This window comes from Pseudovirgaria hyperparasitica (assembly GCF_010093815.1).
Source record: "Pseudovirgaria hyperparasitica strain CBS 121739 unplaced genomic scaffold EJ05scaffold_5, whole genome shotgun sequence".
Lineage (NCBI taxonomy): Eukaryota > Fungi > Ascomycota > Dothideomycetes > Acrospermales > Acrospermaceae > Pseudovirgaria > Pseudovirgaria hyperparasitica.
In genome coordinates, this window is record NW_022985553.1 from 328,294 (window position 1) to 354,814 (window position 26,521).

General features: G+C 48.1%; 8 protein-coding genes across 8 annotated transcripts; 3 read left to right on the plus strand and 5 right to left on the minus strand.

Moving 5' to 3' along the window:
- Window positions 1-860: 860 nt before the first annotated feature.
- On the minus strand, window positions 861-2,330 carry EJ05DRAFT_301767 (uncharacterized protein). Its single transcript, XM_033740605.1, has one exon. It carries the CDS (start codon window positions 2,299-2,301, stop codon window positions 1,093-1,095), a length of 1,209 nt encoding a protein of 402 aa, XP_033601995.1. The 5' UTR covers window positions 2,302-2,330; the 3' UTR covers window positions 861-1,092.
- Window positions 2,331-7,360: 5,030 nt separating this feature from the next.
- EJ05DRAFT_526220 (uncharacterized protein) lies at window positions 7,361-12,103 on the minus strand (the record flags this gene model as incomplete). The annotated part of the gene is made up of 7 exons (XM_033748859.1): window positions 7,361-8,576; window positions 8,630-9,080; window positions 9,129-10,212; window positions 10,271-11,101; window positions 11,155-11,587; window positions 11,638-11,702; window positions 11,792-12,103. 7 exons carry the CDS (start codon window positions 12,101-12,103, stop codon window positions 7,445-7,447), a joined length of 4,308 nt encoding a protein of 1,435 aa, XP_033601996.1. The 3' UTR covers window positions 7,361-7,444.
- Window positions 12,104-13,073: 970 nt separating this feature from the next.
- EJ05DRAFT_474648 (NAD(P)-binding protein) lies at window positions 13,074-14,481 on the minus strand. The gene is made up of 5 exons (XM_033743642.1): window positions 14,120-14,481; window positions 14,002-14,065; window positions 13,867-13,955; window positions 13,316-13,809; window positions 13,074-13,258 (listed from the first exon to the last, which is right to left on the minus strand). Exons 1-5 carry the CDS (start codon window positions 14,265-14,267, stop codon window positions 13,175-13,177), a joined length of 879 nt encoding a protein of 292 aa, XP_033601997.1. The 5' UTR covers window positions 14,268-14,481; the 3' UTR covers window positions 13,074-13,174.
- A 1,118-nt stretch (window positions 14,482-15,599) lies between these two features.
- EJ05DRAFT_498756 (uncharacterized protein) lies at window positions 15,600-16,477 on the plus strand (the record flags this gene model as incomplete). The annotated part of the gene is made up of 2 exons (XM_033746733.1): window positions 15,600-15,938; window positions 15,989-16,477. The coding sequence occupies 2 exons, from the start codon at window positions 15,600-15,602 to the stop codon at window positions 16,475-16,477; spliced, it is 828 nt and encodes a 275-aa protein (XP_033601998.1).
- A 1,050-nt stretch (window positions 16,478-17,527) lies between these two features.
- On the plus strand, window positions 17,528-19,295 carry EJ05DRAFT_509287 (high-affinity glucose transporter; the record flags this gene model as incomplete). The annotated part of the gene is made up of 5 exons (XM_033748082.1): window positions 17,528-17,847; window positions 17,904-18,467; window positions 18,523-18,883; window positions 18,945-19,062; window positions 19,123-19,295. The coding sequence occupies 5 exons, from the start codon at window positions 17,528-17,530 to the stop codon at window positions 19,293-19,295; spliced, it is 1,536 nt and encodes a 511-aa protein (XP_033601999.1).
- Window positions 19,296-20,853: 1,558 nt separating this feature from the next.
- Window positions 20,854-22,037, plus strand: EJ05DRAFT_302123 (S-adenosyl-L-methionine-dependent methyltransferase). Its single transcript, XM_033740607.1, has 2 exons — window positions 20,854-21,461; window positions 21,508-22,037. The coding sequence occupies exons 1-2, from the start codon at window positions 21,027-21,029 to the stop codon at window positions 21,970-21,972; spliced, it is 900 nt and encodes a 299-aa protein (XP_033602000.1). The 5' UTR covers window positions 20,854-21,026; the 3' UTR covers window positions 21,973-22,037.
- Window positions 21,997-24,652, minus strand: EJ05DRAFT_302159 (uncharacterized protein). Its single transcript, XM_033740608.1, has 3 exons — window positions 24,218-24,652; window positions 23,715-24,162; window positions 21,997-23,663 (listed from the first exon to the last, which is right to left on the minus strand). The coding sequence occupies exons 1-3, from the start codon at window positions 24,414-24,416 to the stop codon at window positions 22,103-22,105; spliced, it is 2,208 nt and encodes a 735-aa protein (XP_033602001.1). The 5' UTR covers window positions 24,417-24,652; the 3' UTR covers window positions 21,997-22,102.
- Window positions 24,653-24,959: 307 nt separating this feature from the next.
- Window positions 24,960-25,561, minus strand: EJ05DRAFT_484495 (21 kDa subunit of NADH dehydrogenase; the record flags this gene model as incomplete). Its single annotated transcript, XM_033745349.1, has 2 exons — window positions 24,960-25,466; window positions 25,532-25,561. The coding sequence occupies 2 exons, from the start codon at window positions 25,559-25,561 to the stop codon at window positions 24,960-24,962; spliced, it is 537 nt and encodes a 178-aa protein (XP_033602002.1).
- Between the last annotated feature and the right edge of the window lie 960 nt (window positions 25,562-26,521).

Here is a 26,521-nt window from a genome sequence, read left to right on the forward strand (position 1 = left end):
GAAGTTCTTCGGTCATTCGCAGAACGGTGTGTTATGGGCGATCTTTCCGAATGGCCGCATCATATCTCATGAAGCGGAGATGCCACAAGATACGACACTATCTCGACCTCAACATGCATCCCCAGCTCTTTCTCGAACACCTTCAGCCATATCGTAACATATTACGGGAGTGTGACGGAATTTCTAGGAGCAAAGACCAGAAGGTCATCAGACAGTAGAGGTGTCGAATTTGAAGACTCACGCCGGGCCAACAGTCCATAGATCTTAGATGCCGACTGTCATACGAACAGATAACCTTAACATCGAAAAAGCGAGGCATGATAATAGCGCCACAAGCGGTACATCGAAACATCGTAATCTCTGGCGGTCGGGCGTTCCCATCAATACGAGCCACGTGATAATTACAATCAGGAGCATGAAAGTGGAAAGCGTAAGAGCGAAGTCCACACTCATATCAGAAGTGCGTTATTGCAAGACTCCGTCGCCGAGTTCCGGCTGGAGGAAGACATTGTACTGCAGTAGTGTGCTGCAGCGGGATCAAAGCGAGAGTAACAGTGGTGATGCAATAACGCACCACTAGACTCGAGGCGAATGTAACAATCAGTGGGTATTATAGATATGAAGGATCACAATCGAACGATGACGTCCCTTTACTAAGAGACGACACGCCAGGGGGCACTGGGTGTATGCTCGTCACAATGCCACAGTACAGTGCTGGACCGCGACAGCGTGTTCAGGCTATATTGGGTCGTTTGCGAACGGATACACAATGTGCGAGAAGAACATACCATATGATGTTAGCGAAGCATCAATATGAGGGGCGAATTGAACTTATACCTAGAACGGCACTGAGCCTGGAGGCGCATGGTGAAGGCGACCCGGCCTCTGTGGCCAGAAAACATTCATTCTGAGTATCGATCGAGTGTATTTGGCGAGAGAAAAGACTCCCGCACCTACAAAAGCATGGTCAACCATACGAAGATGATGCCTGCCTTGAATATTGGAGAAACAACAACGCATCGAGAGTATAGTAGCATTGGTAATGCAGGAAAGAAGACTTATATTCTGATGAAGAAGCAATGACTACTGCTCTCATACCGCAAGAGAAGCTGTCAGCCAGTGTCCAATGGTACCAGATGCACTTTTAGACATCTGAAGCTTCTGCCGCAGCTCAGTCAATTTGACACGCGGAATGGTAGCTGCCTCACGGAGAAGTTCCTGAGAGTTGGAGTGTACATCTATATCTAAAATGGTACCATGCTTAACCGACACGGTAACTTGATGGGGCATAGCGCGCGGATTAAGGGCTACACTCTCTGGAACTGTAGAAAGCGTGAATTGGGGCGTTTGGCAATATGTCCAGTCCGGTGTTCGAAGTTCATCGTAGCCCTTCCGCACGTCAGACAAATGCAATTGTTCTTTGCCAATCTGAACATGCTCGAGTCGATCTGCGCCGTACATCTCTGCAAACTGCTGTTGGACCATAGCCGCGAAAATGTCCGTTGAGAGACCGATATTGGTCACTGGCGAGCTCACGCTTTCTACACCACGAGTCTTGATATATGGTTTTACTGGTGAGCGGAGATATCGGGGGATGGCATGCAAATTTGGCGATTGCAGCAAACAGGTGCCATGATGCAACGCCCGCAGCCGTGTCAGCTTGTACGCTGATCCTGAGACTTTCAACGGCCTAGAAAATGCTTGAGAGGCATGCGAATAAGGCGTAGTATGCAGATCGGACGGATCTGATTGATATCCGCTCGATGTCTCCCTTGCTCCTTGGTCAAGTACGATGTCATGACGTTCATTGACCCTGGCACGTTCGATACCTTGCTTTCGGAGCGCTCTTACAACCATTTCAGCGTGTCTGTCTCGGGTGAAGCTTGATGGGGGACATATCACTGTCCAGTTGACGTTCCCTTCGTCATGAAAGACAGTACCCCCGCCGGATCGCCTTCTCACGAGATCGACGTTACCGATATTTGGCGCATCCGTCTCTTCTGGATGGCCGGCGCGACTATCTTGTAACATGCCAAGGTTGACTTCATACCAAGGATTCTGATTTCGACCGATGACAATGCATGGCCGGTTGATGTAGAGAAAAAGGATGGTCGTGTCGGGATGCGACGTTTGCAGTAGATGATGTTCAATGGACAAGTTGAGGTATGGATCAGTCGACGTCGATCGATATGACTGTATGGGGTGCTTTATATCACCAAGTCTTTCGCTGAGGCACGCATAACGTCGTCGGAAGACTCGCTGGAAGATGTTCGACGCTTTATGGATGGCTCGTCGCGCCATGAATGATGGGAGAATGCTGATGCGGTGGTCCCTGCAGAAGTCGTTAGCTAGTCCGTAACGCGCGCTTTCCCTGATCCGTTCCAATCAGTCTTCGTTGCAGAGCTTAACGACACCTCATCCCACGCAGTGCATGCACAGCGTAGAAGGCATCTGATGGCACTAGCCTATTTACAAGACTCTTCCGATACTATCATGCTTGGACTTGGCGTTGACAAAGGTATCTCGGCTCTGGCTTTGCTAGTCTTCGCATGCCGAAGGCAACTTCTCGTGTATTCAATGCAGTGTGCACGAGGCGAAGATCTTCGATGGGCCTATACATTGTATAGAATCTTTCAATGCCCGACATTGAAGGTGTTCGGCTTTCGTAGTGCTTAGTATCGCATTCTCATCGTCAGGTTCTTTCAACTTGTCCTCTGGTTAAAACACGGCTTTTAGAAGGCGTCGAAGATGCATTGAAGTTGAAAGAGGCTACGCCTGGTTGTCGTGCCCACACGATCCGACTGACGCAAGGGGTTGAAGTCGCTTGCTGTCATGTTGTAGATCTGTGGTCCCCGTGTCGATTGGTGGTGGTGGTGATGGCCATCAAGTGCATACTCGGTATCGTGATTGGTCTTAGAAAGAGCTCAGAGAGTATTGTTTGTTGCATTTTAGGCAGTCAACATCATCGGCGCGGTACGGGAAGATAAAAGCTACTAACGTTCGGGACCACGCAGGCTATGGTTTCCAACTCTGCCGCTGTTATTGTTGGTGTCGATGGATGCTGGTTTGGTAGGTTGCCAATGCTGAAGATCTGCTCTACCAATTAAAGCTCGAGCCCGTGGGACCGTTAGTGAGGATGTTCGGTGAGAGTCGAAATTTGGATGTGTCTCTGTTGATCCTTGCCGAATTCAACTTGAGGGTGCGTTGATGAAGATGAAGGTCAACCTTTGGTTGAAAGATGGTGGATATCTGGCTCAGGGATTGTGAGGTAAGGGTCCCAAGCTGTAAAGCTGCAGGATACTAACGTTTTGAACAGACAGGAAGCAGTCTCTCCTGGATGTCCAATCAAAGAAGACCTTGTTGAGGTTTCAATCGGAGCAACTACCGCGAGACCTTGTCTGTGATGATGATGTTCTGTTGAAGTTCTGTAAGATGGACACGGGTCGTTGAAAACGCGGTCTCTCTGAACTTCAGATCGTTGCCTTGATCTTTCCAATGGCGTTGATGGTAAATCTGTAACGCGAAGGGTGGTATCATGAAGAAATTTTGGGCTCATACATGCAGATGATAGTAAGACAGATGTGATTGCTCTGTGGGAAATGTAAGCGCTATGAAGCTATACACCTTTCATTTGCACACCCGCCGACGTTGATATGGATGACCTAAGCGACGCACACGGTAGTCATCAAAAGGTTCGAAAATTTGCTACTCCCTAGCTTCCCTCCCTTTCAGTTCTTCTCCAACAGGTCCTTTCATCACACAACAAAGGAATTACCATCTACAGTGTCGTATCAAAGCCCTATCGCATCAATAATGCTACCTTCCATCTTCTCTTCATCTTCTCCACATTCATCCTGCACATTCCCCCTTCCCCCCTTTCTCCGCTACAATGCAGTCAATCTTCGTAAGACGCAAGTTCAACGCCAGTCCTATCTTCACTGCAACACTATCACACCTATCATGCCTTTCTCCTGGACCTTGATAGGTAAGTCTCCATTAACATCTTACTACAGTGCGATTTTCCACTCTGTTAAGAGGTCCCATCGATCGGTCGTTTGGCTGAAGCGTCTGTTGCTTCAGTTTGAGTCATTTCTGAATAGCGGCCAGAAACATTTATCAACTACTAATCAGGAACAACACAAAACATTGTTATGGTTTCCATCTCAAAGGCACCATACATTCACACTGCTTGCTGCTCGATATCAGCTTTGAGTAGAGACTGGCTGACGGCTGACACTTCAAGTGAGTAAACATCCACAATCATCCAAACCCAAAAATCATAGGTGATGAAACCTTGAAATCGGAGATCTTGTAGATCCCTGACCGCAGAAGAGTGACGCTGGCCCTACACAATATATTAACGCGTCCCACTGCGATAATCACTCCAGTCTGACTTGACATCCCTTCCGCTGCTCCACTTATGACCTACCAACGTAGAGATACTGACATGCCACATCTTTCAAATAGGACTTTGAGTCTAAGACTACCCCCTCGGTAATGACAAGCTTGACTATCCTTCAACTCGCTGTTGGAGAATGACGACAAAACACTGTATCTCTAGGTAAATCCTGAAGGTCACTCGCCAAGAAAATTTTCTATGAGAACTGTAAGCCTTTCTTAATACCCCCAATGGTTCTTTGGTTATGGAATGCTCTGTCATAGTCTGCTATATACGCGTCTCCAGCAATTGGCTTCGTATTACACGTCCGTAAAATACTTCGCTGATCATTCAACTTCAGTACCACGGATTCGGCCCTCTTCTACATTTCGATGTGAAATGCGATGTTCAACAACGTGTGAGCTCTTCTACATGCTCAGAGGGGCTCATTAAAGCAAAAGTTTCCCAGACCCATTGGTATATGACGAGCTCAGAAAGAAAGAATTGAAGCTTCTTAGACACAGTCTCACACTTTTGGTAAGTCCATCACATCCAGCAAAGTCGTTCACCCACCAGCACATTATTTTACACAATCACCATTGCTTGACTCATACTCCTTGACGGCAATGGATCGAAACCGACGGGCTTTTATATCTCGCTCTGGTCTCGATACAAGGCCAAGATTGATGAGATCTCTTGCCGTTGGACTTATTTTCCGATTCTGGGGTTCCAGGGTCGAGTTGCTCACTGTTCTTTTCAAGATGCCTATCATTCGGCATTTAAACACATCACAAGAGATTGATGCCGCCAGTTACCCGGTGCTGAAATGCGCCCGGGGTTGGGGCATCATACATTCAGCGATGTACCGTCGCTTTTCTCCGTTACATTACTATCCTGCATCATTTTGGTGTGCGGAATTTGATTTGTTCTACTGACATTGCATTCAGACAATCTTAGGGATGCAAATTGCCAGTATACCGTCTTTCAGGATGAGCTTCACGGTATCAGGCAGTCCTTAGAATGTGGTTCATGGTTCCATTCTGTCTCTGAGTCTTCTCTAACTGTACCCCACTCTCCAGCTTCATTCTCATACTCAAGGTTACACTGGCAGCTTACCAAGGGATTCATATCCCAAACCAAAAGACGTAGATGTAGGATTCAATCAGTCGGTCCAGCTGCCTCACTTTCATCTCTAGCTAACACTCAATTTGTGTAGATTTCGTGGACAGTTGTCAAAAACAACGCTCTCTTCCTTCTCTTAGCTAGGATGCTCTTCTACATGAGGATTTCAGATACGCCACTTATACTTACCCAAAAATCTTGGAAAGCGAACAGTAAACTTTAGCTAGGGAATACTGCAGAGATTCAAGCATCGTCTGGAGCTCGACCTATAACTGTGTAAGTTATGCTAATAAACGTTGACCGCGGTAGTCCTTCTAGGATACATATAAAGGTAGTTAACGGAAGATCAGGTAATTCCATATATCCTCGAAGTCCCTAGAACTATCTTCGTATGTTCAGTCCACGGCAATACCCCTCTCAATCTTACCTCGACTCTTGGTGAATGCACTCGCTAAATTATAACCAAGTATTATACGTATATTGCCAAGTACCAGCATACATACCAACCACCGACGTATATATCCAACATTAAAGGTCTGGTATGCTTCCAGACTCAGACTGGCTACGACAAGCATTTAGACAATGCTTCTTCTCCACCTTTGCTTGACTGCATAGTTGTTCCTCCTTGGGTTTAGTCTAAGTACTCACAACTTCCTTATCGATATCTTCGTGAGTCCTCATATCTCCCTCTGTTCCCCTCCTATTCCCTCCTTTTCCTCCTGTCACTCTCTCAACGGCCGCCGAAACCAGCCTCAGGACATCCCATACCTGACGCCTGCACAAACCGGCCAAGATCAAACCAGCCAACCTCCCACTATTGCAAGATCAGTCCCGTAATACACCAAGAGAGCTTGAGAAGGTTGGTGACGTGACCAAAGAGTCGCACAGCTCTTCGGGATCGTCGGACATTTATGTTCTTCCTATATACTTCCCTTATTACGGCTGGATATCAACACGATCTGGATTATTCGTCTGCTAATATTTTGATAGAATTCGATTTGATTCCACTCGGACCTTTCGAGATGATGAAGTTCATACGCTCTATTTGCGTTCGCACTTGATCTGTTTCTCACATCTCCTTTCCTCTCTCTCTTTCTCTTGTATAAAGCCTATGTTTTCATATCTTAAAATTCCGATCTTTCCATCGCGCATCTCTTTTTTTCTGACATCCAGCTATGTAACACAAGGTCAGTGTCCCGCAACACAAGTCACAGATGTTACTCTTCCTTTCCGCGACATTCAATCTCAGCGTCTATATCCCTGTGAGTTAGTCAGCTTGTTTCAGTCTTTTCAGTCTCTTAGTCATTTCAGTCTTTTCAGTCTCTCCATGCATTAAAGGATCTGCACCAGACTCGCGATCATCAAGGCTTTTCATACGCTCCGTCACCCAATTTGACGAACGCCTTGTTCAGATTGATGTTCTGTTTCGCGTTGCCTATACTACAATATACACTAGTCCATATCTCAGAGGTGCGTGCGTAGAAAGTCTTCGGATTTTTTTCACTTGGCTTCTTCAGGGCCAGAGTATCGCGTTCGACGGCGGGGCTATGAATAATAGGAGAGAGATCTTGTGGGTTACAAGGCTTGTGCTTAGTGTACGTGAGACGGTGGTTTCCCGTACGAACAGGCGCTTGTGTGTGTTAAAGAGTAATGAGGTAGTAATACAATGGAACTTGTAAGTCACACCTGCTCCTGCTCGTCAATAATTGTATTGATAATAACATTGGGTTTACGCACGCTCAGACATCAACACATTCACGAAAACGCACGAACTCATGAAGCAGCTATCGCATTTCTATTTCCAAGCCTTCTGGTCGGCCGGAGAAGACCTCGCTAAAATACAGATTCAATTGGTATCAATCACCACACGTACGCCTTTCCGATATGCAGTGACCAATTCGATGCCCTAGCAGAGAGACGCCGGAACCCGTGTCTGTAGATCATCTATGACGCATTCTCGTGTCTCTTCAAGCGGTCCACACTGCCTTCACCCACCACACCAGAGCTCGTCTCTCTTCTCCTTCTAATATGCAGCTTGTGTGGTGGCGCGCTGACTACACCCGTACCACTCTGTGATACAGGTCTTGGGAGACGCTCTGGTGGCGTAACGTTCTCGTCGTCACGGGTTTTGCTACTGCCTGAGAACGCAAGTGAGAATCGGCCTGATCGTTTTGGCGGCGCAGAAATGCGAGATCCTTCCCGGGCGCCCGGACCACGTGGCGTGTTGGATGATGATGATGCGGTGCTGCTTAATGACGTAGACGACAGGTTCGATATGACGCTGTTAACGCTACCAGCGGAGTTGTCGCGACTACCAGAGCGATAGGTAGGCGTCGACGAATTTGAAGGTTTGCGGGGCTCGGGAGCCGGAGGGGTCGAGTATGAGGCGGATGTCGAGGTAGGGGTTGCTGACGAGTGATAGGACGTGCTCTCACGACGTGGCAATTTCGATTCAGGCACGGTAGGAGTCGTTTGACTGCGCGTGAGTGGAGGTGGAGTTCCTCCAGCAGTTCTAGTTGTAGGACTGGGAAGAGCTTGGCTCAAAATGACGGGTCTGCGTGGCACAGGCCGGCTGCGGTAGGTTGATGACTGTGTAGGTGGGGTGAAGCTTGGAAAACCTTTGCGGCCCATGGAAGTCTGGCGCATTCGCATCGGTGTGGATGATGACCCCGATGAAGATGGTCGCTCGTAAGCCAACTTCAACAAGCCGTTCGCTAGATTCTGGACTAGCACACTATCATCTGTCTCAATTAAGTCGCGCAGACTATCTTCAATGCCATATCGGCGAATGATGGAGCCTTCAGTGCTCTCACAGATATAGGTGAGGACACGAAGCAACCCGAGCTTCGTGACAGCACGCTTGGTAGTGCACTTTTGTATGGTTTTCTGGAAGAAGTCCCGCGCAGCAAAAGTAGATGCGAGAGGAGGGGAAAGGAAGAGAATCTTCTGAAGAGGCTCGAGTAATCCCTCAAAAGCATCAGAATGTATCTCAGGACGGCCGAAGCATTCGCTTATGGCAGCGGTGAATGTTCCACCAAGAAGATTCTGCTCTACACGTGCGGTCTCTTCTTGAAGCCTGATTAAGGTTAGTAAAGATCGTAACATGTCGAAAACAAGGATACTACTGACCAAACATGTATGGCGTCAAGAGCAGGAACCTGCCAATTTGTGTCGGACAACAGGGAGATGTAAAACTGTAGTCCATCTTGTTCCCACAATTTCGCGCGACACACTTTTCCAGCGTGCGCCATGTCGCACAATATAGGAAGCGCGAATTCCTTGAGCGGCCATTGGGTAACGATAGCCTCTTTCAACAGGGGTATGATACCGTTGAGTGCTGCTTCTTCCTGCCGACTTCTGTTCAGACGGCAAACGTTGAACACGGTGTTGACCACCTGGTTGGCGACCTCGCGGTGGTAAGACTTTGGCTTGCTGACTCGCAACAGATCGGTCAGCGTGTCTATCACGTTTGAACTTTCCAGTGCGTCGTGTGTGGCGTCGAGCATTGATAAATTCTTGACAAACTTTAGCATGGTGATGAGATTCTCGCCGGACATGTGGCCCAAAGCCCTGAGGACGCCTATACCAGAATCAGCATCTACTGCTCGAGGTATAGGAAGTTACTTACGATTCATTACAAGTCGGTCACAGACAATCTCTTTGACGTAGCTTTCAGCCTGAGAAAAGATCAAGAAAATGCTGACAAGACGCTTGACCATCATTTTCGATACACTGTCTTCATCTGACAGCAAGCGAGTTAGGATTAGTGACAAGGGATGCAAGACGCCTTGCTGCGACAGGATACGACAATAGTCGTTTCGAGGAGTAGGTCCATGTTGATTGAAGAAAACGCTCCATACGCCGGTAACACCAATCAGGACGATGTCACGATCAGTGCTGAGATCTTCCTCCAAAAATGCAACCAAGGTGTCTATACCACCACAAGCAACGAAAAATTGCAATGTAGTGTAAGAGCTCTTGCACATTTGGCGGACAAAGGCGGCTGCTTCTTGGCGCTCTTCAGTCGAGTATCGCTTATGGCTGTATTCAGTGACAGCGGGTATACCCCCCAAGAATGCAGTACTCTCTAAAGCCTCATTATTATCAAGAAGAACCAAATTGAGAAGCTTCAGCAACGGAACGGATATGTCTCGAGGGGGAGCAGGTTCCTCCTTCAGTATGTCGAGTATAGGCAGGATGCCGTGGGATTTGAGAATGACTCTCTTGAAATCTTTTCGCTCGTCGTCATTAGATTGACCCCATTGTGCAAGCAGCTGATCCGTGATGTTTTTGATAACCTCGAAGGGCTGATTCGTTTTGAGACGACCAACGAGTTCCTCGGTTTGTTTCTGCATACGAGCTGCCTTGGCATGGGCGACATCATCGGAGAGGTTCGTCGGGGCGACGCTGTCTTCGACGGCGGCGAAAGGATCTAGTTCATCTTCTTCAGCAAAGGACGCAGACATCTTCGAGTTGAGCGCGAGGGCACTCATCTCGGAGTCGTTGTCAAAGTCAGAGAAGTCGTCACCTTCGTTCTCGACATATTTCTGAATCTCAGTGATGTCAGACTGTGAGCGCTGGAGAGGAAGATCGGATAGAGAGGTAGCTGAAGAGTTGCGGGAGGGCAGCGTTTTCAGCTGCGGCTTGCGAGATGTCGGAGTCAGATCAGATGGGTCAAAGAGCTTGGGGGCCAAAGGATTGGTGATGCGAAACTACACGGTGAAGTCAGCGTCATAGGTCCGAGCAAACTGGGAATGTGATCACACGTACCTGCATTGCCCCTGCCTTGTTATCAAAATCCTCTTCTTCGCCGACTTCGAGGAGATCCGAGTAATCCTCAACGGTACTGTCTTTTGCAGGCCGCGCTTTACGAGTCTTAGGAACTGGGAGACCACCTCTCCAGATGGATGTGACAGGTTCGGTTACAGACGATTTCCTTCTTGCTTGAGCTCGCGGTACCTTTGCGGTTGGTTGTACTGAGGCATGTGAAGCAGCAGGACTGCCAGTCTTCACCTTACCTTGGGAAGGTTCCCTCGAAAAAGCTTTGAGGGTGAGATCTGAATCAGGAAAATCATCGAAAGTTATATCCTCAATGGTTGAGTCAAAAGTCGCGAAAGATTTGAGCCTTGCGCTAGACAATTGGCCGCCAAAATTGTCTTGTGGTTTCATTCTCGGAAGGTGAAGTACCTTTGTCGGAACAGAGACGAAATCAGAATCCCAATTATCACTAAGGACTTCTGGAGAGCGAAAATCATCTGCAACAGGTCGGGTTTTAGAGATGCTGAGTTGTGGTCTTTGTGTGTTGATGTTAGCTGAGATGGACTTCACTGTCGAAGCCGGAACAGGATCCTTGTCAACGGCGCCAAGAGACGAAGAGACAACACGCGTTGAGCGCCGCAACGTGTCTGTACCGGGCGCTTTCAGGGCCTCGTTCCATTCCTGGACACTCTTCACTGCTTCGTCATATTTGGTGGGTTTTGATGGCACCACTGCATCTGCACGCTTTGCACTCGAGATCCACGGGTGTCGGAGCAGTCTCTTAGCAGAAATGCGCAAATTTGGGTTCTTCTGAAAGCATTGCATCAAGAAGTCTCGGACAACCTACGGATTGTCAGCAAATTTGTTTACTATCCGTTCCTGTTGTTTGACTATACCGGTGACGCCGAAGCCGGAAGCGGTGGGTGTTCGTCGTTCACAATACGAAACAGCGCTTGCATTGGTTGCAGCTTATGATATGGTGGTCTCCCATCAAGCAATTCGATGACTGTACTACCCAGGCTCCATATATCAGAAGCAGTAGTTGCACCCGTTAACTCAATGACCTCGGGAGCCATCCAGTACGGAGTACCCACAACGTTCGACTCATCGAGACCGGCAGCCTTGGTGGCGACACCGAAGTCTGCTAGTTTCACAAGCCCTTCTTTTGTAGTCAGGATGTTTGCACCTTTGATATCACGATGAATGACACCCTGGTCGTGAAGGTACATGAGGCCGTGTAGCACCTGAGACATGTACAGAGCGACCAGATTTTCTGGAAACTTCCCAAAGTTCTTGCAAATTGTGTGGAGTGAACCGTTTTCGCAATATCTATACTGTTTCAGCATCAAGGTACAGTCAACCAAAGGCAAGTTACCCACTCTAGAATGATGTACAATGAGTCAGTGGCCTTGACAAAACCGTTGTACTTCACGATATTAGGATGCTACATCGTGAATCAGCATGGTTCCTCTCATTTCAATTTGCGGCACTTGCATTGAGGTTTTTCAGCAGATCGATTTCCAGCATTATAACTTTGAGCTCGCTTTTAGGCAGGTCCGCGAGTCTGACTTGCTTTATTGCGACTGTTTCGCCAGTGCCCCAATTGAGTGCCCGGTATACACTTCCGAAAGCACCTTTACCCAGACAATCGCCCAGCTGGTAGTCTTTCAGGCCCTCTACATCTTGAGCTGCTTTCTGTGCACTTCCGTCTCGGCTGGCGAGAGGACCTTTTTCTCGAACAGCTCTCACTGCCGATCCAGCTCGTTGCTCGCCGCCATCATTGTTCGATGCTACTTGGCTTGCCAATGCCGACCCATTCACCGTGAATCTCTCAGAAACTGCCATGGCAGCACTCTCACTACGAAAACCTCCTCTTCACCCAATGCGGGAATCTGTGAGACCGCCAGTCCGTAGATCAGTGTGTAGGGCAGTGTGGGCGCGTGTGCTCCGTCTGTGTCGACCAAAGGCGGGGGTATAACTTCAAAAGTATAGTGTATTATGGAAGATCGATGCATATCACGCCGATGCTGGTGACCGTAATCGTACGTTGGGGTTATCGCGAGTTAGAGCGGGCAAAGTGAGGCGATGCTTGGAGATGTGGGGTGGCCGGTGCGCTACGTGAGCTTTGAAAATCTAGTGCGAGGAAAAGTAAACGATATTGTTCTCATCCAAGGAGATCTATCGTTGTGAATGCAGTAGTTTGCGAATCGATGACCGTGCCTTGCAACCGCATGAGACTCTGGCCTCTTCTGCGAACTTTCTCGCCAGGGCTTTTGTATCTCTCCGGTGAATACAATCATAAGATTGTATGGCGGAGTAGAGCGTGGACCCCTTTGTGGGTGATATCCTTCCACTGTCGTCTTGACCGGATAGGATAATGTCAGTGAGTTGTCGCCCAGTCAATAAGCAAGACGCTGCCCGTATGCGCAATATTAGAAGCGAGCTGATGACCCAACACTCAAACCTATGATGTTCCCGTGGGCGTATTATAATATTTCCGGTTCCTCGCAGTGATTTGGACGGCAAAAATGCCGTTGATGCCTCCTAAATCTTGATTGTCAGGAGCCCTCGATGCTAAAGTTGGGCAGCGTCGGGCGGCGTAATATCGGCTCGGCAACGCCCATAATGCACAACCCTAGCAACATGAGTATTAATACTTCTGGATTACGTTCGGACCTAAAACTAAATTTAGACTAATTACTCTACTCTTGGTGTGCTGTGAGCATACTGAGTGCTGATATAATAGGTTAGTCTCTCAGAGACGCGGATTTCGTCCCACTGTTTATGCGTTGCGTGCTGACATAACATTCTTCCTCTTTTGGAAATGGTGCATGGGTTTCTTTCCCAGGGACGCGTTTCGGCCTTTATCTATTGGTATCTCAACATGTGAGTCTATAAGATATTTCTACACTAGCGCTACCGACCTCCTACGACATTCAAGACCCCACCGTCTACCGTGAGGATCTCGCCATTTACATACGCATTTTTCGCCAAAAATATCTGCAAGGGTCAGCAACGCGACTCGGTAGGAGCGTACAGCATGGGAATTAAGCTTACCACAGCCATAGCCATCTCTTCATCAGTGCCAGATCTGTCCGCTGGAACATGGCCCTTGTCTTGTACATGATCGTCAGGCATATCAACCTTGTTCCGCTCGTCGCTCTCCTTCATGGTCATCTCACTCGGGAAGTATCCAGGCGCGATGCTGTTGACCCGTATACGGGCCTTCTGGAACTCCGCGCTCATCAGCTTGGTCAATTGTACTGTCCCTCCTTTTGCAGCGTTGTACGAGAAATGGCCTTGCGCATGCCGCATGATACCGCTCATGCTCGATATCACGATGACGGATGCAGACAGGTGGCCGTGTGAATCAGAGCCAGCTTGTAAGAGTGGGAGAAAAGCGACAGTGGTGAAATAGACAGCAGTAACATCTGTGGAATATACACTGTTCCAGGTCTCGAAAGATTCGTTGTTCCAAAGCTTTGCTTTGAGGTCTGATGCGACGTCGGTATCTGGTTGAGCTTTATCGCCAGATATACCCGATGCGCACACTATCAGATATGTCAGCACCAATGCCCATGTGCACTGTCACTCAGTATCCAACGTACCGAGCAGATTAATATACTTCTCCTTGCGCGAGATCTCCTCGTAAAGCTTCTCGAGATCTTCTTTCTTGGTCACATCACATGGTCCAGCGCTGTCGACAATCAGCAGAAACTACCAGATGTCAAAGTCTGACAGACGATATGATTTTGCCGCCTTGTGCGGGCTGATGCTCCTTGACTGAATTTTCCAGCACCTCGGAGCCTGTGGCAAGATCAGGGCTCACGTTTCAACACTTCCAGAGGTATTCGAACTCACGGCGACCAGTAATGTAGACTCTAGCTCCATTGGCAGCCATGACTTGAGCAGCCATCAGCCCAATGCCAGTACCACCTCCAGCAATGACGGCGACATAGTCCTTGATATTGAAGAGCTGGCTAACATGTAGACTCGATGTAGATGCCATGCCAATTTGATGGATCGTTTGTAAAGTAGACAACGAAAGAACTCGGGTTAGTCAAGAAGACTTCACGAACGTTTAAGGTATAGGATATCGTGTGATGGTCTTCGAAAATTCTCTGTGACTTATGTTGGTAATCACCTAGTGCGCAAGAGCTACCTGGGTATGACGTCTTGTACTGTATAAGGTATCACTTTAGGTAAGTTATGTTATGTTAAATTCTGTTAATTTATGTTATGTACCTAGTACGTACGGTACGAAGCAGATCGCCGCCCCGCCCCCGCTCCGTCCCATCGCAGGACGTGTCTCATTCTCCCATGACTGCTACATCGCACACTCGGATGGACAACATCATTGAGATGTTTCAGACGTGCTACACCATCGCATTGTTACTTATGGTAGTGCTTGGACATAGCGGCAAGACGAAGAATCCATCGGGGCTACGCTATGCCTTGACTTGATCGCATCCGCCAACACCATATAATGTCATGCGACCAATTGTCAGTCTCAAACAATTCTGAGGCTACCAAAGATACATTCATCTTGCAATATTTGGCCTCTGAGTATCATTGGCACGTACAAACTTGGCCTACCGTTGATAAAGGTACTAAGACGAGAGTCTTTAAGCCGTTCACGGGTATTCAAGTCCGTACAAGCTCTTATTCTTGTAACATAAAAACTTCGATACGACGATGAGAATCCGACATGTCCATCCCTGTCGCGTGAGCTTTGAGGGGTACCGAGACATGGGCTTTGGAATGAAGCACAAAGGCTTGATAGATGTGCCAAATCATGGTGTCGCAAAGTTGACCATAGCGACAAGACCTACTGAGTATTGTCAGGCAATTTGCACCACATGGATATACTCGGTTAGGAGACCGTCACTGATCCTCTGCACACAGATTCTTGCAGCCAAGTCTCAAGCCGTGCGCCACAACCGTCATCGTTTTCGAATGCCTCCATATAAGCAGCCAAGTCGGCTCAATTCAGTCCGCCTTGCGACGCCATTGCAGGCGCTTCGCTGTATCAGGCGTAAATTGTTGGACCTAAGGCACAAAAACCGTTGGAGCTAGTGTCGTATAATTCATCCGTTGTTCTTAGCCCCCAGCTACGTTGCATCATTCTCAGAGGTCACTTGGTCATATTAAGACATTCAAGAAGACGGGCAAGACCCATTGCAATTGACCACTGTCGGAGTGAAAGACGCACTATTCAGCATTTACATCAAGGGTTGAACATCGGTTGAGATTTGGTTCTCTGCTCCTACACAAAGCCGGCACATTGTTCTATAGCTACAATAATCGCTGCCACTATCACATCGAAGGAGCTGAGTTCGCCATGTCTCCCATGCGCCTGGAATTCATCGTCCCGGTTGCCTGTATCGTTATGATGGGCCTTCTTGGTGTCGTACAACTCGGATTGAACGCAGATGTGCTAGCATGGAGCGACCGGAACGAGGACGATAGATATTTGCGAGTGAAAGTCCGCACCTCTCGAAACGGATGGTACTCCTCGGTAGTCATTGCGTTTCGCGCCATACCAGACTCGTACAGTGGAACTAGCAGTGGCTTGATATTTTGGAGCTCGATCGGGGCCATCGTCGACACAGTCCTCCTTTTGGTTCTAACTCTGAGAAAGAGGTCGTTTATCGTTGAGCGGTCAGATAGTGATAAAAATGTAAGCAGCGATATCGAGAAGGCATGAATTCATAGAGTTAACAGCCTCAGGTCTCACACCGCTCTCTACCCATTAAACCGATCGTGTACACTATACTGACAGTAGTCTTCCTCCGCCCACTTATTGTCCTTCTGTATATCTTCATCTATCACTACACTCAGGCTACTCGTACACTGGCGTACCTCGATCTATACAACCTATCAAACACTCACTATCCCGCCTCTGAGGGGACATTCACGCCAGAAACATGGTTCTGTGGTATCCGGTCACATGTTGCCACTGTGTACCCCTACGGACACCATGAGAGGAATGAGTTAAGCAGACTCTGCAATGAGGCGAGGACGACTCGTTGGATCTTGCTTCCAATGCTGGTCGTCAGTATGCTGGTGGTTTTTGGTGTGCTATGGATGCAAAGATCGGCAAGTGCCAGGGCAGCCAGAAATGATGGAGAAGCGGTGGATGTGCACAGAGATAGGAGGACAAGTGACGCGGACACAATGAAGGAGCGTTCAGAGGACCTTGAGCATGGAACTGAATAAGCATTGTTGTGATGTTAGTGAGCGTTTTTCCATGATGGACAGCTTGTCTAACGCTAAGCGACCATCCTGTCCATCTTCATTCTTGAAATGATTTCAGGAGTTCGACAAGTTGAAACCCGACATTACGAACCGGCGGCTGTAGCTGTTATGATCTCTTCGAATATGGTGGTCACTAGAAAGTTTTTCATAACTCAGCGCATAAATACTTCAGCACAGTTCTAACATATCATGTATGTAGAGAGATAAAATCATACTCATTCAAGTTCCCTAAAAGCGCGCCCCGAATAATGAGCAGATCTCTTGTTGAGAGTGTTAACGCAACGGAAAAGCTTCGTCTCAATATGTGCGGCCCTCATATGGACACATCCGCACGAGGTCGATTCTATCTTTACTATCTGGGCAAATGATCTTGACTTTCTGTTTGACTCTTGAGAGTGTGAACCCACCGGAAGCTGTGAACCCACACTGCACAGCCATTGCATTTGCCCCACTCTGGGACAAAGACGATGAGCTCGACCCAATCCAATGACACGCTGACTCTAGCATCGTCAAGACTTCTCGGTGGATGTAACGGTATGACGACGGCCTATGTCAGTTATTCAGATCGGGACAGTTACAAGTCCTAATGTGTCCTCGGAAAAATGCAATTTATCCTAAGTTTTCCTTAGAACTCTATGTATAGGTCAGCGCTTGGACAACCCGGAATGTTGCGGATCAGCCGAACAACTATGAATGTTCTCAGGAGGTGTGCAATTTACCCCACGGGGTAATGTTAGCTTCAGTCTCACGTTTTGATAATATGGGCGGATCTGATCACATCATCGGTGAGAGGCTCTTCTAAGGTCGCCAAGGCATCTCGGCACTCTGGTATATACTCCTCGGCCGACGTAGCTGATCCGTCGATGGTTCGAACTTCGAACTAGTTAGTTGTGGATACGCCGATCTTGTAACAAGAAAGTTCCTCATAAGTACGACTGTCCTATGCTAACTCTCATTCTGAACACCATTCTGCCCCTATTCTCAGGCTTTGGCCCTAACACCTGCACCAAGATGTATCAAATCAGCAATATCTACGTTCTTGCTGCCTTTGGCACTATCGGCGGTGCGTTATTCGGCTTCGATGTTAGCTCGATGAGTGCATGGCTCGCAGCTCCCCAATATCTGGAGTACTTCAATTACCCAAACTCGAATGTCCAAGGAGGCATCACAGCTTCCATGAGCGGAGGCTCTTTCCTCGGTGCTCTAGCTGCTGGGTTCCTGGCAGATAAATGGGGACGGAAGGTTGCTCTCCAGATTGCCTGCGTGATCTTTATGGTCGGATGCGTAATCGTCTGTGCTTCACAGAACGTTGGTATGCTTATTGCCGGCAGGTAAGTCGATTGGACGCTAGTGGCTTTGGCGACGACTGACAAGTGTTACTTGTCAGAATCATCAATGGTTTGTCTATTGGAATATGCTCATCACAAGTTTGTGTCTATCTCGCCGAGCTCTCACCTGCCAAGATCCGTGGTCGTGTCGTTGGGATCCAGCAATGGGCGATCGAATGGGGCATCTTGATCATGTACTTATTATGCTATGGTACCCAGCGCACCGTTGAAGGCCCAGCTGCGTTTCGTATTGCATGGGGAGTCCAGGCCATACCAGCATTCATCCTATTAGGTGCTCTATTCTTCTTTCCAGAGTCACCTCGTTGGTTGGCAGGCAGAGAGCGCTGGGAAGAGGTTCATACTACACTGGCAAACTTACATGGAAATGGAGATCCTAGCGATACCATTGTCCTTGCTGAACTGGAGGAAGTCCGCAAAGCTCAAGCTGTTGCCGCGCAGGCTCAAGGGGTTGGCTTCATGCAACTCTTTGGACCGAAGATCTGGAAACGAACGCTTGCTGGTACTTCGGTGCAGATGTGGCAGCAGTTGCTTGGTGGGAACGTCGCGATGTACTACGTGGTCTACATCTTCCAGATGTCTGGCATGTCTGGCAATACTTCACTGTGAGCGCGTCCCAGCTGCCATGTTTGACCGTTGCTAATAGCAAAATCTTGACAGAACATCGTCCATCATTCAATACGTCATATTCCTTGTCACCACTGGCTGTATGCTACCCGTCATTGACAGGTTTGGACGCAGACAACTACTTCTCGGCGGAGCTTTTGTCTGCATGATCTTGCACTACACTACTGCCGCTGTAATGGCGACTTACGGCGTACCCGTCGATCAAGTTGATGGAAACTCCAATCTCCGTATTCTGATAACCGGTGCTCCTGGAAAGGCTGTAATATCCCTGAGCTACATCTTCACTGGCATCTATGGTCTAACATGGGCCCCGATCGGTTGGATCTACGCCAGTGAAGTTTTCCCACTGAAGTATCGAGCAAAGGGCGTCGGTCTCAGTGCTGCCACAAATTGGGTAACGCTCAACAAAAATCCCGTTAAAGCCTTGAGTAACCTAATTACTGATCCTGCTTCAGATCTTCAACTTCGCCCTAGCATACTTCCTCCCACCAGCCTTCACTAATATTACATGGAAGACGTACATTGTCTTCGGCACTTTCTGTACAGCGATGATCTTCCACATTTTCTTCACCTGTAAGCTCAATCCAATATCACCCTTCTATCCTGAATTATTACTAAGCCATCCACTTGCAGACCCTGAGACTGCTCGCAAGTCACTCGAGGAAATCGATATCCTGTTCGACAGCAACATCCCGCCATGGAAATCTGCCAAAGCACAAGCAAGTGTCTTGGACGAGCGTGCGTTCCAGGTTGAACACAAGAATGAATCCATAGACGAGAAAATTGAGACGGTTGATATTGTGTAGAGTGATGTTTGAGAACCGATACCTACCAATTGATTTGTTAATTTGCCGACGTCTCGTACTCTACCCCAATCGACTTTGTAATCTGTGTCCTGTAATTGCATTTCTGAGTAAGCCTCGTAATATTCCACAATCAAAGTACGTACTCAACAGTAGTATTCAGTCAGTGTCAGCGGAAATGACGCTCCTCGCTTTTACTATCCGTCGTACATTAGTTTATGTAGTCTGTATCAGAGTGTTGACCGGTCTCATTCTATAATATATAAGGAATCTTTCCATAACGAAGACGATCGTATCAAAAACCAAGAAATGGTACTTTCGGCCTCCAGCAGAGATGGGCATATACAATCCGAAATTCCGAATCCATGTAAGCTCAATCTAGGCCAGAAGTTTAATAGAGAATACAAACTCTATCTACGCTTTAAAATGATTGCTAAGACGGTATAATTAGTCTTAGACTAATTAGTTAGACTACGTATATTAGATTCATGCAAGTAGAGTATGGCCTTATGTTGGGCTAGATATAGGTACTCTAGATCCTCAGGCTAAAGTTTCTGCCTAAGGCTAAAAGTTTATCCGTAAATTATGGTCTTGATAGGTATGATAATACTAATGATGGTTACGTCATGGTTAAGCAGGGCTGTAAATTAACTCTTGTGAGGATTTCTAGAGGGCAGAGATGAGTATATATAATGAGATACAATCCAATGGCCTACCTAGGTTAGGATTACTCATAGTAGACAAGCCAGGTCCCAACTAATTCTTGAAATCAATACATATGAGAGACGAATGAGAATCCAGAAACGTACGAAATAAGATCAGTAGTAATTAGTATAACTTTTCTTCCTATATATACCACCCGAAGAAATTTCAATCGGAGCCGACTCCAACCCCAACCCTGCCAATCACGTTTAATCACGCACCATTCGGCCAGAAAATGCGGCTTGCAGCACATCACACAGGTCCTAGCGCCAACATCCTTACAATCGGCCCGTCCCACATAAAGCACACATGCACAGCCTTACGGTAGTTGGATGGGTAATACGAAAGGCCTCGCATCCCTGCTGCAGGACCGATCACAAATGGATTATTAGCGCATGCAAGGTATTTGGAAGGTTTTAACGTCTCGACACACCCGCTTCCTCAGCCCTACCAGCGAGTTCCCTACTGAAAAACTTTTGACATCGTCTATATATCTATATCACTGTATTACTGCCAGCGCGAGAACATGGACTCGGGAGCTGATCCTCAACTCGACGCTCTTCTGACGTCGGTGGAAAAGTTGAATAGCTATCAGTATAAGCGACCGGGGGATAAAAGACGTGCAGAAGGTGTACTGAGACGAGTTGCGTACGACTTGCAGACACCATTTGATATGCAGATGGAGATATGGGGTTCGGTAAGGCTGTGGCATATTCTACGCAATTCCGCAATGATGTATTTCGCTCTGTTACGTGCATGTCGTGATCAGCCGGTATATGCTGTTATTATGGACTCGTACTGACACTACGCGCTTAGATAATGCGCGACGCAGCTTTGAAGACATGCCTAGACGTCGGTGTGTTTGCGCATATGGCCTCTGGCAAAGATACATGGACGCTGGATGAGTTGACGACTGCATGTGGGAACATATCCAAGGAGCTTCTCTGTATGCTCCCCGTTCAGTGAATTCATCCTTCATCTCTCTCTCGCTCCCCAAATTTCTCGCATTCACTCACATCTATTCTGCTAGCAATGCTGCTAAAACATCTTGCCGCCTACCACCTCATCCACGAGAGATTTGCCAACACCTACGCCCTCACGCCCTACTCGCGCCTCCTCGGCGGCCCGGACCTCGGTGGCGCTATCACCACGCTGTTCGAGGCCTGGATCCCGACCTTTGTGCACGCGCCCATACTCTTCGAAAAACTGGGTTATGTGCGCCCAACGACTTCGAACCAGACGATGCTGGCCGATGCAACCGGCACGACAGGCCATATCTTCGACTATGCGAAGACGAATGGTGCGTTGGCGGACGGATTTGATCGTGCTATGAGGGCATTTGCGGGGTTGATGGGCGACTGGGTGGACGTGGTGCCTATTGAGGAGATGCTTTCGTCATCTTTGTCATGCATGGATGGGAGGGTTCTGGTTGTTGATGTTGGAGGTGGATACGTGCGTATCCCTCTCGTACGCATTACAGATTAGCTCAGACCAGGTGTACTGATGTCAACAGGGTCATGACCTGCACAAACTCGTCCACAAACTCCCACTCACGAGGGATCGAGTTGTGCTGCAGGAGCAGGACTATGTGATCGAGAAAGCACTTCCGCATCTGGATGGCGTTAAAGGCATGGTACACGATTTCTTCTCGACGAATCCCGTGCAAGGAGCGCGTGTGTACTTCTTGCATCATGTTTTGCATGATTGGCCAGATTATGACTGTCGACGCATACTGCGTGGTATCACAAGTGTAATGGCAGCAGATAGCAGGATCTTGGTTGTTGATTTAGTTTTACCACCGCAAGGCGCGACGAAGCATGAGACTACGTATGATCTCATTATGATGAGTGCCCTAGGCGGTAAGGAGAGGAATGAGGGAGAATGGGATGTACTCATGGCAAGTGTGGGCTTGAAGGTCGTCAAAATCTGGAGGAGCGATGAGGCGATGGATGCGATTCTGGAGATTGTCTTGGTGTGATAGGAGTCAAGTGATAGGCATATAGAGCCAAAGAAACAGCTCAGTGTCTCACAATAGATATCGCTTCGTAAACCCGTAATCTAGGACGTGATGCAACCTTACAGTTTCAGGCTATGAGTTGCAATAGATTTCACCGCAATATACTTCTCCTGACAGCGGCATTGCCAAAATACTGCTGTTGAGGAGGTCTCATGCTCGATGGCCGACCATTTTTCACCCCTTGCGAGCTTCTCATTTTCGATCCATTAATGATCGTTCGTGGGTCAATACCTCGACGTCCATATGATTGCTGAAAAGTCGCACGAGATGGTACTGGGTTTGATAGGGGAGCAACAAGTCTAGCTGGTCGCTGTCTCATGAACCCTGATCTGTGGTCCAGTTGTTCTTGTCGAAGTGCAGCAAAATTTGGATTGTGAATCTGTACTTCATTCCGGCTACCAAGCACGCCTGGTTTCGAGAAGAGGTCCACGCGATGTTCGCGGGGTGATTGCATAAATGAAAGCCGATGTGTATCCTGTACACGCGCCGATGGTGATATGAGTTGAGGATCCCGGTATGGCTCTCGAGTGCGAGGTGCGAAATCTCGCCGGGAAGGTTCCATGCTGTAGTGAGCAGCTGCCTGTCGCCGGAAGAACGGGCTCGACACACATGTATCACGAACAGTGCGATGATATCTAGGAGAGGGCGACTGCTGTAATGCAGCGTACCTTGACGGTGTCTCGTATACGGAATGCTGATCTAATCCATTGGAACCATGTTGACTTATGTTCTGTTCAGGCATCTCACAAGCCTGCGCAGAGTACGCGCCGTTCGAACTATCAGTGTGGTTTCGTCCTACCCAAGCCGGCGGTTTGCTGAATGTGAAACTTGCCCGTGAGACGGCTGAGGTTACGTCGCCCTGGTACGAATCACCCTGGTACCACGAGCGTTCATCGCCATATTCTATGTTTTTCGGTGCACCACTCTCTACCTGCCAGCTCGGTCTTACGAAAGGTAGTGGATCTTCTGACGGTATTCTCTCAAGTGGACGTTCGCAGACCCCTCGCCTGCTATTTTGTCTCGTTTTACGCTCATTGCGACGTTGTGTGTCCGCTTGATTCTCGTGCCTAGGAGGAGACATCAAGGCGCCACTCATATAATATCCTTTGGGAACAGGGAGTGGTGTCATATCACTCTTCTGCACCTTTTCGATCTCGTGCGCGCATGGATTGTGTTCCTTATCGCTGCCACGTAGTTTTGTGGTGGTCTGACTATGGGTGTTTCCAAGCCGTGGCCCTGACTCTTCATCATTGCGTTGATGACATAATGGTGGCTTGGGTGGCGGCATCCTGTCTCTACTGCTTGAACCAACGCAGTCACGCACAAGAAATGGTTGAAAGCCATGCTGCAAGGGCTGAGACAAGTCATGTTCGAGTTTTGGCCTCTTCGTAGAGGGTGCGCCTTCGGGCTCTCTTGACATCAACGGCTCATCGTCGTATATGGTGGCCGCTACCTCCATGCGTCGCTTGGAACATTGAGATATTGGGTCATGCTCTGTCATATCAATGGCAGAGTCTGGAGATGCACCAGATGAGGCGTGTCTTTCTTCGAGTCCGGCTTTTGTGGGAATGTCTCGTGCAGTGTAGGTGTAGTCTGTATGGGGCACCTCGTAGCCCAATGAAATTAGCTCTTTTTTCAAGTGCCCATTCTCTCTGTGCAGCGTCAGTTGCTGGGCGATTCTTTCAATTTTTCCAGGTACGTACTTTGCCATCTTCGCCATCACGCCCAGGTAATGCCTGATTTGTGGTTCTTTGGATTTGAAGCGCTTGTACTCCTCGGCTTGTTTTGACAGTAGCGCAACCCGTTGTTTGCACTTGTTCAGTTCGCTCGTAATCTCTAACCCAGCTTTGTCAAGCTCTGACATTGTCTGCTTAAGTTTAGTATGTGAGGACTTGAGCTTTCGGTGGCTCTGGAGTAGCCCAGTGCCAAATTGAATGAGGGACAAGTATTGGAATCGAATCGCTTCCAAGCCATGATCAGCCTTTTGAAGGTTCGTTGGGGGTGTGTCGAACCACATTCTCGGGATTGCCTTGTCGATTTGTCCTTCTTCGTGACCTCTGACTGCGAATAGCTTCTTTGGAGTTCCATCCCGTCGATCCGCCACACATCGTGGGCAGGGCGCTGACGGTTGTTCGCCTTCTGGGTAAAAAGCTGCACCTATCCAGCATTTGAGTGTCGAGAAACAGTAGAGTGCTGCATCACATACCACCATCCTCTAAGTGCTTGCCACAAGTCAAATGTGCACATTCTGTCAACCAAAGGCGTGTTGAGATGCTGTTGGTTGTGGCGTCGTCGCCTAGGATACCGCAGTTGTTGCCGTATATGTCGAGAATTGTTGCTTGGCATATCGAGCAACTAAAGATGATCTCGTACGCTGTAGGATCTGGGCGTTGTTCCGCAGCCATGTTTGAGATATATTGTTACAGAGTGTATTGGCTGACGTGAGTCGGTGAATTGGGTGTGCACACACATGTTGAGAATGGAACTGGCAGGAACGACCCGGCCGTTACCTCAACTTTCCAATTTGACTGCCTTACCGCAGACTGGATGTAGTCGGCGCCTTCATGTTTTCGGCCATACTATCCTACGTCAAGGTATACTAAAGGAACCGCTGACTCACCTGCAACTACGAATATACCCACAAGCATTATAATAAATTGACGTGCATGTTTCGCGCTATGCTCAATTTCTGCGTAGGAGAGAACGCCCTTTAAAAGCGACAGTGGACGGATGTAATGCCGAAGCATAGTTACGAACTGCAATATCAGAAAGAATGTTGTACTATGCATGTCTACTACCTTCATATCTTGCCATGTAAGAATAGAATAACGGTACGCCTTACGTCCAGGTTTCCATTTCTTTAATTCAGCATTCATTTTATTGGAACGTCCGGCAGGGGTATCTGAGGTTTCGAGATAAGTCTACGCTTTGCATGCGTTCGTTGGAACTTACTGATTATCATTGCCGTACGTTTGATCTTCCAGCATCTCATAATTCTTCTTCCCTTGAGGCCCGAGGTTCGCTGGTCGGGGCGGCAGTCCGTCTTCTCCTAGCACTAGCTTTCCAACACCTTTCTCCTTCGCAAGAAATGCTGAGAGTCCCTTTTCTCCCTCTTCTTTGATTGCTACCAATTGTTTCGCCCCGGCGTCGCCAATCTGCAGTACCTGTTCGTTCGGGCTCTCCTTACTACCAACAGTCAAAAGGCCTACAACGTCGCCTTGTGACACAACACTCGGGACCTGATATCTCCTGCGCACATCACGCTTCCAGTATGGATTCTCTGCGATATCTCCGGCAGGTAGTGTGACCGGGTCATCATATGCGGTAGGATCGTTGGCGCCCGGAGGAGGATTGCGGAATTGAGGATTTAGCGGAACACCGGTAGAGCGTTTAGGGTCGACAGCGAGGAGATTGTTGATCTTTGCCCATATCCCAGTGGGTTGAACGGTATATTTCTGAATCAATAATGTGTCAGTGGTTGTTTTCTTGGAAGCTCAATGATGGGAGGGTGGCGGCGTACTTTGAACTGGGCAGCGGCCTGTTTGCTCATGATGTTGGGTCAATGGGTCGCCAGGATGGAGAGAAATGTATGGAAGAGCTAGTAGGTGAGATTCGAGTACTGATGATCAAAGGATCTCTAAATCGCGCCTACGCAGTACAGAGACGAAGCTCGTGTTCACATCTAGGTCTGCAGTGTGGCTCTAAGGCTTGGCGACGGTGGCTCCAAAAGACTATTTCGGAGCAGGCTCTTCGGGACTACGGGATTGGTCACACTCGTCCAAGAACGGTAAGTGGACCTTTACCATGTCGGAAGTTCATCATGATATATGCCCAGTGATGCATCGGTATATTCTTGTAGTAAACCTGTTCATGTTGAGATGAAAAGACAATGAGTCTCCAATTTTCGTGTTTTCTGAAGATGTGAGCCAATCCTCAATGGGATCTATTTCGCTGTAAGAACGACTAAATTAATACTGCAACACTGTGTCGAGCATTCCAATATCTTGATTGGTCGGCTCATGAGTAACGAAGTACCAACTCTTGCTTGCGATTAGGTGTGGATGCTGATACTAGATGGTCATCGCTGTTTCTATGATAGATGTCCACAGTGCAGACATGACACTGATGTTTTGCTTAAGGATCTACTATGCAGAAACCTTTTAGCGGTCTCTGCGTACACACTTACCCTGTTTAGCGAACACATCTGTAGTATCACAGTGGTACAAAACGCTCATTTCGAGTGCTGACGCGGACCCGATTAACATATTCCTCTATGGTATCTACTTGACAAATAAATTACTACGTTGGCCCTCACTTCACTCCTAGGTACAACCTTAGGTTACCAACGCTTATGTTAGTCGTGCAACTCGATCGTCCAGCGAATAAGAAGGCGAACTTGATATGCTGTGACTACGAAGATTACGTATGTGCTATTCTTTATCAGTAGCTTCGAAAAAATTTACTAGCGATGATACTGCTTAGAGTAGGGAAAGCTTCATGTTATCCCCTA

Coding starts and splice junctions, on each gene's coding strand:
- EJ05DRAFT_302123 (XM_033740607.1), top strand. CDS start 21,027: ATGCTGCTAAAACATCTTGCCGCCTACCACCTCATCCACGAGAGATTT. Junction 21,462..21,507: donor GATACGTGCGTATCCCTCTC/GTACGCATTACA, acceptor TGATGTCAACAG/GGTCATGACCTGCACAAACT.
- EJ05DRAFT_474648 (XM_033743642.1), bottom strand. CDS start 14,267: ATGGCATCTACATCGAGTCTACATGTTAGCCAGCTCTTCAATATCAAG. Junction 14,066..14,119: donor AGTCTACATTACTGGTCGCC/GTGAGTTCGAAT, acceptor ATCTTGCCACAG/GCTCCGAGGTGCTGGAAAAT. Junction 13,956..14,001: donor CAAGGCGGCAAAATCATATC/GTCTGTCAGACT, acceptor GATTGTCGACAG/CGCTGGACCATGTGATGTGA.
- EJ05DRAFT_302159 (XM_033740608.1), bottom strand. CDS start 24,416: ATGGCTGCGGAACAACGCCCAGATCCTACAGCGTACGAGATCATCTTT. Junction 24,163..24,217: donor CAAGCACTTAGAGGATGGTG/GTATGTGATGCA, acceptor GGATAGGTGCAG/CTTTTTACCCAGAAGGCGAA. Junction 23,664..23,714: donor GTGATGGCGAAGATGGCAAA/GTACGTACCTGG, acceptor GACGCTGCACAG/AGAGAATGGGCACTTGAAAA.
- EJ05DRAFT_301767 (XM_033740605.1), bottom strand. CDS start 2,301: ATGGCGCGACGAGCCATCCATAAAGCGTCGAACATCTTCCAGCGAGTC.